Source organism: Ictidomys tridecemlineatus, chromosome 7, assembly GCF_052094955.1.
Source record: "Ictidomys tridecemlineatus isolate mIctTri1 chromosome 7, mIctTri1.hap1, whole genome shotgun sequence".
In the NCBI taxonomy this organism is placed as follows: Eukaryota; Metazoa; Chordata; class Mammalia; order Rodentia; family Sciuridae; genus Ictidomys; species Ictidomys tridecemlineatus.
Genome location: NC_135483.1, coordinates 160,676,934 through 160,691,212, shown reverse-complemented (window position 1 = coordinate 160,691,212; position 14,279 = coordinate 160,676,934). Strand labels below are relative to the sequence as shown.

The 14,279-nt window shown below is 33.9% G+C and overlaps 1 protein-coding gene across 1 annotated transcript in view; it reads left to right on the top strand.

The window, feature by feature from the left end:
- Positions 1-14,279, top strand: part of Dnah7 (dynein axonemal heavy chain 7) — a 293,210-nt gene that overhangs the window by 138,366 nt on the left and 140,565 nt on the right. Inside the window, exons 29-35 of the mRNA XM_040294623.2 lie at positions 785-883; positions 3,926-4,174; positions 6,377-6,526; positions 8,525-8,707; positions 9,714-9,890; positions 12,760-12,891; positions 13,258-13,482. Coding sequence (XP_040150557.2) covers positions 785-883; positions 3,926-4,174; positions 6,377-6,526; positions 8,525-8,707; positions 9,714-9,890; positions 12,760-12,891; positions 13,258-13,482 — 1,215 coding nt within the window. The remainder of the gene's footprint in view (positions 1-784; positions 884-3,925; positions 4,175-6,376; positions 6,527-8,524; positions 8,708-9,713; positions 9,891-12,759; positions 12,892-13,257; positions 13,483-14,279) is intronic.

Sequence of the window (14,279 nt, the reverse complement as noted above, 5' to 3'; positions counted from 1 at the left end):
ACTGAAGGCTATCATGCTAAGTTAAATAAGCCAGTTCCAAAAAAACCAAAGGCCAAATGTTCTCTTATATGCAGATGCTGACTCACAATAGGTGGGAGGGAGGGAGGAGTGGAGGTTCACCAGATTGGATGAGAGGAATGAGGGGAAGGAAGAGGACATGGGAATAGAAAAGACAGTAGAATGAATTGGAAATAACTTTCTTATGTTCATATATTAATATATAATTTATAACTCCACATCATGTATAAACATAAGAATGGAAAGTTATACTTCATGTTATGTATGATGTCAAAATATATTGTATTGTCATGTGTAACTAAAAAGAACAAATTTTTTTAAAAAGGATGCAGAACTCTAAATTTAGAAAAAAACATCCTGGCATCAAAATATGAGAAATGATTGGGTGTTTAAAATTTAAATACATTGCTTTTTTCCAAAATGCCCACTTGTAGTGATTTTCACCTACTGCCTGTCTTAAATGTGAGCTCTACCTAATATATAGGTAATGGCGACTCCAGAATTATATTGAATTCATGGTCAATGGCTTCTTACCTAGTATGTCTGAAAATCTAGTTAAACCTAGGTTTTTAAAATACACTAGTAAAACATTTAACAAACAGAAATGTTGGCATACATAATTAATCCAACAATATCAAAACAAATGAAAGTAACCTTTTTGCATTTGTTTAAATTGTACATAGGGCCTGTGTATTTGTATGTGTATGAACACCAAAAGAGTGTATTTAGCAGATGCAGATATCTTCATAAATATCTTTTCTTTTAGCTGAAATATCCAAATGAAAATGAAGAAATTTTGCTGCTTAGATCTATTATTGATGTAAATCTGCCAAAATTTTTGTCCCATGATTTACCACTCTTTGAGGTAAGAACAATTATTATTCCTATGTGTCAAAACTCTTATAATAATGTACTATTTATCAAACGTCTAAATTTGTAAAGTCCTTGTAAGAAAATTCCACTATAAAATACAATGACGTGTTATAGAGAAATGTAGATCATTCCTTATTTTACTTGAGATATTTTCTCTAGCTTTGTTGCTTTGGATAACTTTCAGAAACTTGATATTTTTTAAAATAGTGCTTTTTTCCCACTACAGAATATAATGAGCAAGCAAAATTTTAAAAATGTTTCCTTATAAATTCCACACGAATGTAGGCTCAGACTCTGTGAAGAAGTGTAATTTGCCTAATACATCACTGAATTCTAAGCACAGAATAGATACTCAGTAAATATTCATTCAGTTAGTGACTGAAGAAATAAAACAGATAAGCTTAATTTTTTAAAACAATGAGATGACTTTTATAAATTTTTTCCAGATTATTTTAAATAAGAACCAAGTTTGATAATCATCTTATATTTTAAGATCAACTGATGAGCAGCTGAGAGGAGGAAGTATTAGATGATTAAAGATAATGGTTACATTTCCCTAATATCATTTGGTGTCATTCTTTTTCTCTTCCCCATTTCAGGTAGAATAGTCAAGGGAGCAGTGGCTGCTTATAAATGTCAGACGTCCTGTCTTGCACTACTTGCAGGACAGACATTTAGCTTTCAGCATGTAAAGACTGAAGATACTATGGCTTTCATGGAGAAGGGGAGATGCTGCCACTAGTGGGGCCCAGTGTCATTAGCAGTGCATGGCAACTAGGTTTCAAAATTTTCTGAGAGGAGCTTTCCTTAGTATTTAGAGTTGGTGGTACAAATATTTTATGAAACAAATCAATAAGAAAATATTTCAAATTTTCTTCCTGAAGTTCTTCCTCAGTTTCCTTGGTACTAGTGCATTGTACAGATTTTCCAAGAACAAAGATATATTTATTTTCAGAATGTGGAAACAACACCTCACTAAATGTATTCTTATGCTATTGTTTATTCATTCAGTAAACATGTATTAAGCATGTTTCTCAAATGGAACACACTTGACATTTCCAACTGGGACAATTTCTTGTTGTGCACTACTGTCCCCAAGCACTGCAAGACATTACCCCTCAGATCTCTATAGACTTATCTCATAGTGACAAGCAGAAGGACACCTCCATACATTCCCAACTCTCTAACTGGCAGGAACATGGGAGTTTGGGTTGGAAGGTACTGAATACCAAAAAAGATTCTGCTTCTTTCAGGTGTATGCATAACCAGCTGAACAATGTGAAAAGATTTCTATCTTTTTATTTAGCAAACACTATGGCCCTAATATAGAGCAGGTACCATTTGTGAATACATGTGTGTGTGATGCTGAGAATAAACCCTAGGCCTCCCACATGCTCGTATGTACTCTACCACTGAGTAGAGCCCCATGCTGAACCAGGTACTATTTTAATTGCTTTACAAAGTGTAATTATTTTAATACTAGAGTGACTCAAGAGGACAAGTGCTATCATGAGCCCTGTTGTATAGGTGATGTAACTGAGGCACAGTGATGATAAGTAACTTGTATTTATGGCAAGTACTCGTGGAACAGGGATTCTAACCACAGTCAGGATGCAGTGCACTCTTAACACTTTGCTGTGTTGTCATTTTTCCCCCCAAGGAAATTTATTGCTCTGATGAATTGGGATGAAATTTTTTTCATAATAGTATCTAAATAAATGTAGGGGCAATTTAACTGGTATCATAAATAGCATAGTGTATATGCTTTTATATTAAACACCACTGAAATTTCAATTTTACCTTCAAAGTAAAAAGAATAGTCATACTTCTCACATGAGTTGTGATAAAATAACCTTACCAGTTTATAAAAAATAAGTTTCTTTGACCTTGTAATTAAAACTATCTATGAAAATATACAAAATAAAACTGTAATTCTTTATAATCATACATTATGTGATTGTATTCATTTCCCAGGGTTTCCATGACAAACACAAACTTGAAGCAGAAGGCATCACTTACTCTCTTGAAGTTTCAAAGACTAGATCTGAAATCAAGGTGTTGGGAGGCCATGTTCCTGTTGAAGGCTCCGAGAAGAGTTCTTCCTTGCCTCTTCCTAGCCTCTGGCAGCTCCCTGTAACCCTTCCTGCTTCCTGGCTTGTGACTGCTTCCCTCTAGGCTCTACCTCTATATTTACGTGACTTTCTTCCCCCCATCTGAACCTCTCTCTCTTTTCTCTCATGTAGATGCCACTCACTGGATTTAGGGGATTCCCTAAGCCAGTATGACATAATCATAACTAATTTTGTCTGCAAGACCCTATTTTCACATAAGGTCACATTTTGAGGTTCTCAGTGGACCTGAAATTTGTGGAGGACACTTCTCAATCTACAACTTCAAGAGAATAAGTGATGCCTACACAATGCATTCTGTAAAATACTTCTAATATTTATATATGTATGAGATATGGATCAAAGTTAATTGTTTTGCCATAACTAGTTGTTCTCATACCCTTTGTTGAAAAGATTCTTCTCTAATGAATTGCCTTTGTATCTTTGTTGGGAATCAGTTGTTTATGTAAGTGTAAATCTATTTCTGGACTTCTTTTTCCTGTTCTATGGATATATTTATTACTTTTTACCAACATGGCAGTCTTCATAATAAACCTCAAAATCACATAGTATGAGTACTTCAACTTTCTACTTTAAAACGTTGTAAAACTAAATACAAAACCTCGGGCTGGGGTTGTGGCTCAGTAATAGGGTGCTTGTTTCACATGTGTTAGGCACTGGGTTCAATTTTCAGCACCACATATAAATAAATGAATAAAATAAAGGTCCATCAACAACTAAAAATATATATATGTAACCTCAAGCTATAAAATTTTTAGAAGAAAACACGCAATTTTGAACTATTTTTACTTAAAAGATCTTTTTTCCACTAAACTAAATATGTATTATATTCATATTTTAACTAATATTATGTATATTTAATATAAATGTCTAAAATATAAATTTTCCAAATCATCTGTCATCAGGGAATTACTTCAGATTTGTTTCCTGGGGTGAAATTACCAAAACCAGATTATAATGATTTGCTGGCAGCTATTCAAGATAATTGTGCCTCCATGAATTTACAAATGACTGACTTCTTTTCTGAGAAGATTCTGCAAATATATGAAATGATGATTGTACGACATGGTTTTATGATTGTTGGAGAACCATTTGGAGGAAAAACTAGTGCATACCGTGTCTTAGCTGGGGCACTGAATGACATATGTGAGAAGGTATGTGTTATTAATGCATTTATTTACTTATAATAAGCTTAAATCATTTTAAAAAACACTCTTCACATACAGCTTAAAATCATGAGGAAAATGAGTCAAAGAGAAAATAAAATTAGAAAAGTAAGGTGAAGCAAGTAGGAAGTTCATCCTATAAAGAGTATGCCACAAATTTGCCTTTTATTTTATTTTATTTTTTATTTTTTTAGTTGTTGACAGACCTTTATTTTATTTATTAATATGTGGTGCTGAGAATCGAACCCAATGCCTCACCCATGCCAAGCAAGTGCACTACCTCTGAGCCCCAGCCCCAGCCCCACAAAATTGCCTTTTAAACTTTTGTTTATTTTTTAATTGTAAGATAATACATGTTAATTGTAGAAAAGAATCTAAAAAACAGAAAAATATTTAGGTTTTCCTTTAATTATTTTAAGAGAATTTTTATTTTCTAGAAAGTTAGATTTGTAATGAAAACTTCTGATAGGGCTGCTGGTGAAATTAATTTAACAAAGGGAGTATATATGTGTGTGTATATATGACATATACACTTGTGCATACAAAATTCCTATTTTTCAGATTTTTATTATTGTAATGAATAATGTAAATTAATGTACAACTTAATGGATTTCATTGTGACATTTTCATACATGCATGTACAATGGCTTTGATCATGTCTACCTTTTCTTCTAACCTTTTTAGCCCCGTCTTTCCCCTCTCCTCCAGTTCCCTTCCCTAATAATATCTCTCTTTTACATTCAGGTCTTTTGTTTGTTTGTTTCCACATATGAAAGAAAACATGGCACACTTGTCTTTCTGTGTCTGGCTTATTTTGCTTAACATGATATCCTCTATTTCCATCCATTTTCCTGCAAATGACATAATTTACTTCTTCATAGCTAATACCACATTAAATATATATATATATAATATTTTCTTTAACCATTGATCTATTGATGAGCACATAGGCTGACTCCATATTTTGGCTACTGTAGATAATGCTATTAGAAAAGGTATAAAGAAGGGTGGACATGATCAAAGCACAATATACTTGTGTGTGGAAATATCATAGTGAAACCCATTGATTTGTATAGTTAATACATGTTAATTTAAAATAAGAAGATTATAGAGCTTTCAAATAGTTCTGAATTTAGGAAGTTCCATTGTTAAACAATTCCTGGGTACAGAGGAAAAAGCAAAGAACTTGAGCCTGTTCTCTCATTTAAGATTAGTAGGTCTGCATCCTCTTGGTAGTTTCCACAAAATTTGGTAGTTTGTGTCCCAACTTCTGGCTGTATTGGATAAAACTGAACTTGCCATGTTGTTTCATATATAAAAAATTATTGTAAATAAGTGGAGCACAGGGAATTTTAGGATAGTGAAATTATTCTATATAATACTATAATGGTGGCTATAAGACATTATGGTTATATTAAAACCCATAGAATTATACAACACAAAGAATAAATCTTAAAATTAAAGACATTAGTTAATAACGCGTAGAATACTACTGTTGTGTATAAGTAATTAAAACAAAAAATTTTAAAAATGGGATTAATAAAAATAATAATGTGTAAATATAAATTCATGAATTTTAACACTGTACCACACCAATGTAAGATGTTAATAATAAGAGAAAGTTTTACACACCACAAGAAATACATATTTCTGTATCTATACATCTTTTTATTTTTTTCTCAGAGAACAAGAGAGTTTCTCTTTGTAGTAAGAGTCAGCAAGTTACAATCCTGGAGCTAAATTCTGCCCTAAGCTTGTTTTTGTAATGTCAATAAACTTGGAGTGGTGTTAATGTTTTTTTTTAATCTATTAAGACACACACAAAAAAATAAAAAGAAAATATGAAACCTGGAAAGCCTGTAATATTTATTATGTAATTCTTTACCAAAAAAATTACCAACTAACTCCTGTTTTGTAGTTTTAGATCTTGTACAACATTTACTAATTTCCTTCTATGTATTTTTGAACTTTTAAATACTATTACAAATGAGACTTAAAATTTTTATATTTCAATAGTTCATTGCCATTATAAAGATAATATAATTGATTTTTATACCTTGACCTTGTTTACTAAAGCCTTGTTAAATTTACTCCTCACCTCTGGTAAGTTTATTTGTAGATTTCTTAGAATTTTTCTATGATTAAGACAGTATTCTTCAAAATAAATAAATATTGATTTTTTGTATTAAGGGGCTAATGGAAGAAAACAAGGTTCAAATAACTGTTTTAAATCCTAAATCTGTCACCATGGGTCAGCTGTATGGACAGTTTGATTTAGTGTCCCATGAGTGGTCTGATGGAATCCTCGCTGTCAGTTTCAGAGCATTTGCTGCTTCACCTGTAAGTACTAACACTTTTGTATGCATATTTTTTAAAGGCCATAATATCTTCTTCTGACTAATTTCTGATTTTTTTCCAGTTATTTCAGACAGTTTTATTTCTAGCTTAAGATACTTAGATATTTATTTAAGATACATTACTATATGGTCTCAGTGTTCCTGTGAAGAACAGTGTCAGCATCTGCAAAAAATGCCTTTGTCCTGAGGTGTTAGAGAAGGCAGGAGAAAAACACAGAGTCAAGGTATTTGTAATTCTCTTTCACAAGCTAGATGACCCATCTAGAAAAGTCCACAGACCAGTAAGTGTTAACTTGGTTGCCAGATTTTAGCAGGTTATCTATAGAGTGTAATTATATGAGCACAGCTTGATAAGGCTGGTGGTAAAGAAAAAGGAATCTAGACTAGGGACATCTATTTATTTACCAAGTCATTGTTTTCTTTACTCTATCATATGTGCTAAATTTGGTGCTTTTTACCATACAAGGATCTGGTGAATTATGCATGCCTCACAAATCGGTCTAATAACAGAAATCTCAGCTCTGCCCTTTTGGCAGAAAGACCTTGGACCTTGAGTAGCATAAGGATTGAATGTCCTGAGGCAGAGATCCTGCTCAGTATTAAGCTTTCCTAGTAATTTCAAAGATAAAAGTAATCATGAAGCACAGGTGTAGCAGGCAGTGATCTAAGATCATTGATGTCACTCTGTAGGTCCTTTCTTGCCATGGGAACACCCTCTGGCCCAGAATAGCATGTGGAGTCTCTCTAAGTAATGTATGCAATTACATTCTTTACACAGAAATAGTCATGAGCTATCTCAATTCAGTTACATTGCATTTTTCAGGAAGCTATGTCCCATATATATTGAGTTTCAGCAAGCTTAAGTAGTTTACCCAAAGTTACACAGCTTCTAAGAAGAAGAATCAAATAAAAAGCAAAGTCTTTCAGATAGTGTGAAGCTCAAGGGGAAGTTTCCCAGACTGAGAGTTAACAGGCATGGGAAACCCACAGCTCAAGAGAAATTTTATTTCAAGCTTGTTACTGAGGTATGACTTTTGCTTCCATCCTGGGACACGTCCAGAACTAGCCTTTGAGTATGGGTATTTGAGTTTGAGCCTGAGAAACATCCATTGTCCATTAATCCATTAGATTAATGAGTTAGCCACAGGGTCTGAGAATGTGTCAGGATAGACTCAAATCCTTCATCACTTCAACTTGAACTCAGCATTTGCTGAAGGCAAACCAAGGCATCATGTGCATACACCAAGAGGCAGCATTATAGAATCTGGGAAGGAGAATCTGTCTTTGCACTCTCTAGCTAATGCCTGGATACTCTTTCATATTTGTTGAGCATTTATTATATTCTGGACAATGTATCAATGTTTTTATATTTATTAAATGACTGTTGAACTTTGAATGTTATATTGATTTTAATACCTTATCCTATATGAGAAAGTTTACCTCAAGAGGCTTTTGGATATATGTGTATATGTCTGAATTCATTCAAGAGAGAGAGAAAAAAGTTTGGCTTAGCAACAAAAGTAATTAGTCTATATGAAGTTATGTTAGTAGAATTCATGCTAAAAGCAAAAGCAATCTGTAAGTTTCTTAGAACTGACATATCTGAATGAAAATTCTGTTTTCCCTGGCAAGTACATTTTTTCTTCTAATATTTTCCAAGGCATATATACATATATGTGTTTATATATTTTTATATGTGTATATATGTGTTTGAGTTCAGAAACATTGAAGAGATTGAATCTTATGAAAAAAATGTTATATTCCTGTGTTGTTCATGACATATATAGGCTTCTTCATTTATGTATGTATAGAATACACACACACACACACACATACACACGTTGTGCACTTTTCAAAGGGCACCTTTATATTTTCATGGTAAAATTAATTCTTTGAGTTTTATTTTTGAAATTTGAAGTAGCATTATTGAATTATTCCTTTATTAAATTTTTGCCTTTTATTCCCTATGTATATACAATAGACTCCAGATAGAAAATGGTTAATTTTTGATGGACCAGTAGATGCAGTATGGATTGAGAATATGAACACTGTGCTGGATGACAACAAAAAGTTATGTCTGATGAGTGGGGAGATTATTCAAATGTCACCACAAATGAATCTTATTTTTGAACCCATGGATCTAGAAGTTGCTTCTCCTGCTACTGTAAGTTCTCAATTTTCAAATCTGCTTATAAGTTGCAAAATGTTAGGTTTTGTTTATGTAGTAGCTTTGACTTTAAATGAAAGATATTAGAATTTATTCTAAGAGTGATCTGTAATTCATTTGCCCTCAGTCCTGGTGTTGTCCCAAGGCCTCATATATGCTAGGCAAGTATTCTACCACGGAGAGCTACATCCCAGCCCTTTTTAAAATTTTATTTTGAGACAGAGTCTTTCTAAGTTGCCCAGTCTGACTTTGAACTTGGAATCCTCATACATCAGTCCCCCGAATAGCTGTGATTGTAGGCTTGTGCTATCTTACCTGGCTTTGATCTCTGATACTCAAAAAAATAGTCATATTTGTTGACATACCTTGACAAATGTAATGGTTAAGATGTTTTCCTCTTTTGTTGGAAATCATTTGGTAAATTATACATGAAAATTAAGATCATGAAATTATAAAAATTAAAAATAAGCCCCTATTCCCCACAAGACTTTCTGAATGTTAAAGAAACAGATGAACAACTTATAGAAGCCATGCCTGGAGACCAGATTTCATGCTGGGATCCCTGGTTAAACTCACCTGACCTTTGTCTTACACAGTAATCAGGTGAAGTATGTTTTCTTTGATTGCCATGAGTTTGGTGATCAGCAAGAGCAGCTACCCCTTTAGCTGGTCCATTGCATAATGTGTCAGGAATTGCTTGGGGCAAAATAATGAGTGATAAGAACAACCTGAGGAAACAATGAGCCAAGAAAACCTGCACGTGTGAGAAAGTGCTTACCTGTTTGTGATTACCCGTCTCCTATGTCAGCTGCACCTAAATCAGCCTCCCCTGACGATTTTGTGTGTGTCATCTCCTAATCTGCTAGCTTATCTTAAAGTTCTTTGTCTTTAACCACTTTGCCTCTCAACTAATTGGCTCCTGTCATACCACAGCATACCTGTACATGGTAATGATATTTCTTTAGTAAGCACTGCCTTGATGGTAAACAATTTATTTTTCCAGGTTTCCAGATGTGGTATGATTTACATGGAGCCTCACATACTAGGTTGGAGACCACTGATGTTGTCTTGGCTGAATCTTTTACCTGAGACAGTCAGTCCTATTGAGAAGGAATTTATAACAGGCTTATTTGACAGAATGGTCCCTATTTCTGTTGAATTTATTAGAAAGCATACAAAGGTAAGAGAAATGGGAGTTTAAAAATTAAAAAGTAAATAGAAAATTCGTGTTAGTTAAATATTTCAATTTTCTAAAAAAATCTTGGTAATACAATTATATTTACTGAGAAAATAATCAAGTGACAAATACTGTTACATACAACGATTAAGAAGACAAAATGCCCTTATGGAGCTTATGACCTAGCAAGAGGAGGACATGTTAAACAAACATTTATTTCAAGTATGATCATTATTTTACATAATCATTTTCAGGAGTTAATGAATTATTATTTTCTACATATGTCATAATTATGTAGTTGATGTACAAAGGAGCCAAAAACATGACTAAATTTACACTCGATTTTTTAATGTAAAAACCACTCTAATATTTCAATTTTAATGGGTTATTAACCAGTTGATAAAAAAATATATCTTAACTAGTTTGACTAAACCATTTTTTCTGATCAAAATTAAAAAAACTTTAACTTATAACTATTCTTCAAAACCATTTTAAATGAAACCATCTTAGATTCAAGACAGTATAATTGATGCTTGTCTTTTCTCTTTAAAAAAAAAAAAAAAAAAAAAAAACCTCAAAGGTTCACATAAACCTGTCTGGATAAAAAGAGTCCAAAATGTTCTCTCTTATTTCTGATGGGATGTTGTACAATTTCCACTTTTATAAACTTTATTTTCAAAACTTCCCAAAATAAGCCAATTCCTGGTGGAAGGATTGTAAAGAGGTCTTAAAGTGGGTGAATCCATTTTTCTTTCCTTCAGTACACCCTAACGGGCAGGGTGGGAAGGGAGAAAGAGCAGATGGGAGTAAAAGGACAAAGAGGAAGGGAATCTGCTACCCAAGGGTTGTAGCACCATCTAGGCTCCCAAACTCTCTCCAGTTGGAAATTATAAATTATGCTTATTTTCTGCTTTGAGAGTTATTGATCATGGGAGTTATTAATCAAAAGTCTTTTAGAACAACTTTGGCTCTGTAACAAATATAGGAAAATAGGGCTTTTTAGACCAGGACAAAAGAAAAGACCACTGACTCCAATTAAAATCAAATTAAAGCAAGCTTATTATTTCAACCGGCCGGGTTGCCTCTCCCACCAAAAACTGAGGGAACAAGACAGCACTGCATCTTTCTTGCAGCCCAACTTTATAGCCCAGAAAGTTACACAGGTGGGTTACAGATAACAAAACTCTGATGAGCATAACACAAAGGCTAGTTTACATTTTGCTGGCCCCGACATCAGAATTTATGAAGGTCATTAGAGCCTCAGAGAGGGTCATTATCTGGCCAGGGAAGGCCAAGATTTATGAGGTGTCACTAAAGTTTTAGAGAGGGCTGCTATCTGTCAGGGAAAGCCAGGCATGGGTGAGTTCAAGGCACGGGCAGGCATTCCAAGCTAGTTCAGAATTTGCAGTCATTTGTAGTAAAGCCAAAATTATATTTTCATGGCTTTGTGGCGAGATGGCTCCCAATTTTAAGAGAAAATCAGGCTGATGTTTCTTCTGCCATTGGGATAGATAACAAAAAACCTCAGCAGGCAGAAGTTGGGCTCAATGTACAGATTTGTAGCCGGGAGTTTAAAGCCATTTTACCTAAAGGGAAAATCTAGGAGGGAAATAGAAGAAAGCAAAAGATAGAATCTGAGGTGCACAAGTGACTTAGACAAAGAGAGGGAAGAGAGAAGAACAATTTAGGAAGGAGGTAGTCAGTACTGTGAGGTACTACTAGGAAGCCAGTGAAGGTAGGATAGGGACTCGTGTCTTTTGGTTTGGAGATTGAGAACATGGAGTACACTTGGCAAGAGTCCATGAGGGTAGGGAGAGACAGGGCAGTTTAGGGTAGAACCTAGAAGATAAATGTGGCTACAAAATGGGTGTAGTCTGCTTTGGGCCATAAGTTTGGCTATATACAAAATATTGGAGATATGATGTAATTATGTTACAAAAACATCTAACCATGTTTGCATTGAGGGTCACAATAAAACAAGTAACAGGACTTTTTTTCCCTAGTGCTGCCAGAGTATTCAGATATTACAAATAAGTGAAACTGGAATTATGAATGCCCATTATTTACTTGGTAGTAATATGTAGTAATATATAACTATAATTTTATTGTTGCATTAGTTAAAAGTCCCATCTTTAGCCAGAGACTCAGCCACCATCTCTGCCGAATAGGAAGCCAACAGCTTCTAATCTTCAAAGAGCCGATTTCAGAGAATTTTTTATGTTAACCATGAAGTAATGCAACTCTAAAGGCTGGAAGAGAATTGGGAGGGAAGCCAACAAATATTTATTGAGAACTTGCTGTACACCAAATGGTTCTAGGAGCTGTGCGTGTTATTGCAATTACTATAAATTGTCCTGGTGAGGTACCAAAAAGTAATATGCATGGCATTTATGGCACTCCAGCAGAGTTTTTGTAGACTCTGAGATTTGAAAATGAATTTCATACGGTTGAGTTTACTTATCTACTGTTGTGGCTTATAAATATATTCCAAAGTGGGTTTTATTTATTTAACATTGTAGATATAGAAATTAATTGCCTTCTCTGCAAGATACTTTTTAGCATCTGACTTAAAAAATTAATAAAGCATAAAATTTGTCTTTGATTTAAATTAATTAAACAGGTACCAGTACATTTCTTTAAATATGAGAACTGATGTAAGAGAGGTTAAAAAGCACTAACTACCTAAAGGTGAGATTTTCCGCTGCCACACTCTCCTGTAGGCATGAATTAGTGTGTGCCTCAATTTCCAACCATAAGACAAAAGTTATAATAGTACTATGGCTGTTAGAATTAAATGAATTCAATAAAAATTAGCCAATGCTATTTTATCTGGTTTTAATTGTTTGAAAGACTCCTTTTTCTGACTTTTCAGGAATTATCTCCTACTTCAGATGCAAACTTGGTCAGATCCTTAATGAATCTAATAGACTGTTTCATGGGTGATTTTGCTGATGAAGCCAAAGTAAAAAGTAGAAATGATAGAGAAACTTACTCTTTGCTTGAGGTAAGATCTGGCAATAGAAAAATATCTTCAGCTTTCTCCAAACTTCCTAAATAACAAGACTCATGATAGCTTATATGTTTGAAACAAATTTTAATTGAAGGATAGTTTTCCAAGAGAAACAATCTGTGCATACACCCAGGGGCAGGTGAGCAGGTTTCATTATGGCTAAAATTTGTACTTTGCATTGTATTATGTATAAGAATTATAAGACATGCAGTAAGAAAAAGCCCACTGACTACAACATCCTTAGATGACCTGCTATTTTTAATCACCTCATGGATCTCCTCTCAGAGATATTAACCTGACTACAAGGACACATTGAAGTTACTCTTTATTTGCACTTTGTCTTCTTTCTTTCCAATGCAGGGAATTTTTCTGTTTTCATTGATCTGGTCTGTTGGTGCTTCTTGTTCGGATAATGATCGGTTGAAATTTGATAATATTCTTCGAGAACTAATGCAAGGTCCAATTTCAGAGCTAACTCAAACTAAGTTTAAGTTACTGAGTGGTATTGAACAAACTTCCTCCAAGGCACTAACTGTCCCATTTCCTGATAAAGAAACAATTTATGATTACCGATTTATCACTGAGGTAAGAGTTTTGAAGCAAGATTTTGCAAAATTGCCAATCTGGCCATGTCTCTTTTAAGACACAGCATATAATGACTCTAGGCCATTTCTTCCTCTCTGTTTACTTTAACAGTGTGGAGAAGAGGAAGCTATGCTGGCTCTGAAGTCAAGCATATCTGGATTTGAGTCCTAATAAAGTCACTTTCTGTATAGCCTTGGGATAGTTAATTTTCTTGAATGTAGTTATTCCCAATGATTAAAGGTGATAATAATAACACCTGATGGGTCAGTGGTACTCGTTAAATAGAAATATGCATTATGATTATCTAACCCTGCACCAGACACTTACTATTCAAGGACACCTCTTAGAGATTCATGTGTGTTAGAATATTACAGGCACTAAGCCCTGTAAGAATGCAGCTGGTTAAATGTAAATTTAACACTACCCAAATGAACTACGCAATAAAACTTGGGTAGTAAAACTCCCACAAATACTGTGCTGAGGACAAAGTTTAGTATTTAAAATATATATATGAAATATATACACATTTAAGTAAAATTGAAATCACACAGTTTTCTTTTCTATTTAATAAGGAAAACACCTTGCCCTCTCAGTAACATTTCTCCAGTGAACTTGCTTTCTAAAACCACCCTGCAGTCCACCAATGAACGGACCTCCATCTATTCCAATTCTTTGGCCATTGGGCTGTTTTTCTTGTTTTTAGTGTCTTTTATAAGTACTGCTTTGTTGAACATTTTTTGATAAAGTCATGATTTACATCTGATTATTTCCTTAAGATGAATTTCTAGAAAAGGCAT